The 2,195-nt window shown below is 44.0% G+C and overlaps 1 protein-coding gene across 1 annotated transcript in view; it reads left to right on the top strand.

Annotated features, from left to right (window-relative positions):
- The window catches only part of RNF213 (ring finger protein 213), a 116,865-nt gene that overhangs the window by 100,175 nt on the left and 14,495 nt on the right, over window positions 1–2,195 (top strand). The window contains exon 52 of the mRNA XM_010856525.1: window positions 1,721–1,815. Within this exon, the coding sequence (XP_010854827.1) occupies window positions 1,721–1,815 (95 nt within the window). The remainder of the gene's footprint in view (window positions 1–1,720; window positions 1,816–2,195) is intronic.

The following is a 2,195-nucleotide window of genomic DNA, read 5'->3' on the forward strand; positions in this document are numbered from 1 at the left end:
AGGGGGCCCATGAGGGAGGAGGATATTTGGAGACTGGACCTTTGGAGAGAACACAGACTCATTTTGACAGCTGTTCTGTGGGGCTGCCCTCACAGCTCAGTTGGTAAAGAATCCACCTGCAATGCAGGAGACCCGGGTTCGATTCCTGGGTTGAGAAGCTCTGCTGGAGAAGGGATAGGCTACCCTCTCCAGTATTCTTGGGGTTCCCTTGTGGCTCAGCTGGTAAAGAACCTGCCTGCAGCTCAGGAGACCTGGGTTTGATCCCTGGGTTGGGAAGATCCTCTGGAGAAGGGAAGGGCTACCCACTCCAGTATTCTGGCCTGGAGAATTCCATGGACTGCAGTCCATGGGGTTGCAAAGAGTCAGACACGACTGAGTGACTTTCACTTTCACTAGGTATTCTGACTAAACCTCCAAACGGTATGAAGGTTTTCCAGCCTGGGTTTCTTGACCTCAGCCCTGTGGACATAAGGCCTTATTGTGGGGCTGGCCTGGGCATTCTTGCAGGTTTACAAGCATTCCTGGCCTCAACTCACCGGACGGCAGTAGTATCCTGTCTAGCCAGTGTGACAAATAAAACTGCCTCCAGATGTTGCTCAAGGTCCCCTGAAAGACCAAACTGCAGGGCTGGAACCATGCTGGCAGTCCTTCCTGGCCACTACAGTACAGAGTCAGCAACACAGGTCTTTGTGATGACAAGGTGTTGACTAGACTGCAGGCTAGATTACTAGCCCAGCAAGGAGACAGTCTAGACAGCAAAGGGTAGGAAAAGGAGATGCGTGGCTTGTAAGCCTGTGAGGGGAAGATGCGTGTATTGTTCATGTCTGAGTCCCAAAGCATCTAGCCAGGGCCATTCATAGTGTCATCTATACATGCTCAGAACAGGCTATTGAATTGAAACAGACAAATGTTATTTAATACAGTAAATAAGCAGCATGGAGGATAAACTGGATACATGCTTTGCACCTTATATTTCTGAACTTCTCACTTCATTGTCCATGAAATGGGATTAAAATAGATTCTTCCTAAGACTGCTCCCAGTACTGAAATTGTGTGGTGCAGGAATCTGAGACTGGTTTGGTTTGTTACAGACTACTAGTGTATTTATAGTAGCACACAATCTGATTTTGAAAAATGAACCTTTGGAAGTAGTAAATCATATGGTGACATTGTTTAAAAATAAAAAAGTCTAAATGGCATTAAGGAATGCCATTTAAGGAAGTCAGTTTGGAAGCTACTGTAGTATTCCTGGTGTTAGATAATGAAGCATTAAACTCATAGGAGAATGAATGGAAAACAGTGATGAATGTCAAAATAAAAGATTGAGTTTTCTATATTTGTCCATAAAGTGACTGGGAATAAAACTTAATAGCTTCTATTTTTTAAAAAAGTCTAAATTTCCCCACATACAACATAGTTGGCTGAAGAAGGAAATGGCAACCCACTCCAGTGTTCTTGCCTGGAGGGTCCCCTGGACAGAGGAGCCTGGTGGGTATAGTCCATGGGGTCGCAAAGGATGGACACAACTGAGCTACTAACACACACAGCACAGTTGGCACGGAGTGCCTGCCCTGTCTCCCAGGGCTCCTGCAGCCCCACCTGACATACACATACACTGAAGGAAGCAATCCTAGTGGCATCCACTACCTTCTGTGCTAAGCATGTGCTCACTTTGGGATTTGTCCAAACTGATCTGGGGTCACATTTGTGTTTCTCCTAGTGTGGCAAGCCGATGCAACAGAGCTTTTGTATTGACTGTCGTGCTCCAATTGGAGGGATTAATCACCTACCGGAGGAGGGATTTCGTGTTATCAAGTATGTAATTTTCTATTTCCTTTCTAAATAATCGAACCATGTGCTTTGCGGCTTTTTCTATTCCAGTTGATAAATCGATACTAAATATATTATCAATTATGATAGTACATTTGGATCTGGGTCATGTTGGATATCAATGCCAAGGTCTCTGTGGTCATTCATTAGTGAGGCATTTGATCTGTCACTGGCTAACTGGGCTTTTAATGCAAAAACAGACCTACCTTAATACTTATTAATACTTTTTAATTCAAATATCTTCCAGTTGAACCTTGGTTACAACCCCTGTAGAAATTGCTTGACATAAACAGGGTGACCAGATTCAGGGGGAGTTTAAGTCTGTCATTTACAAACTCTTAGCTTACTCTTTTTTTTTTTTTTTT

The sequence above is a fragment of the Bison bison genome, unplaced genomic scaffold, assembly GCF_000754665.1.
Source record: "Bison bison bison isolate TAMUID 2011002044 unplaced genomic scaffold, Bison_UMD1.0 scf7180017864371, whole genome shotgun sequence".
Classification (NCBI taxonomy): Eukaryota; Metazoa; Chordata; class Mammalia; order Artiodactyla; family Bovidae; genus Bison; species Bison bison.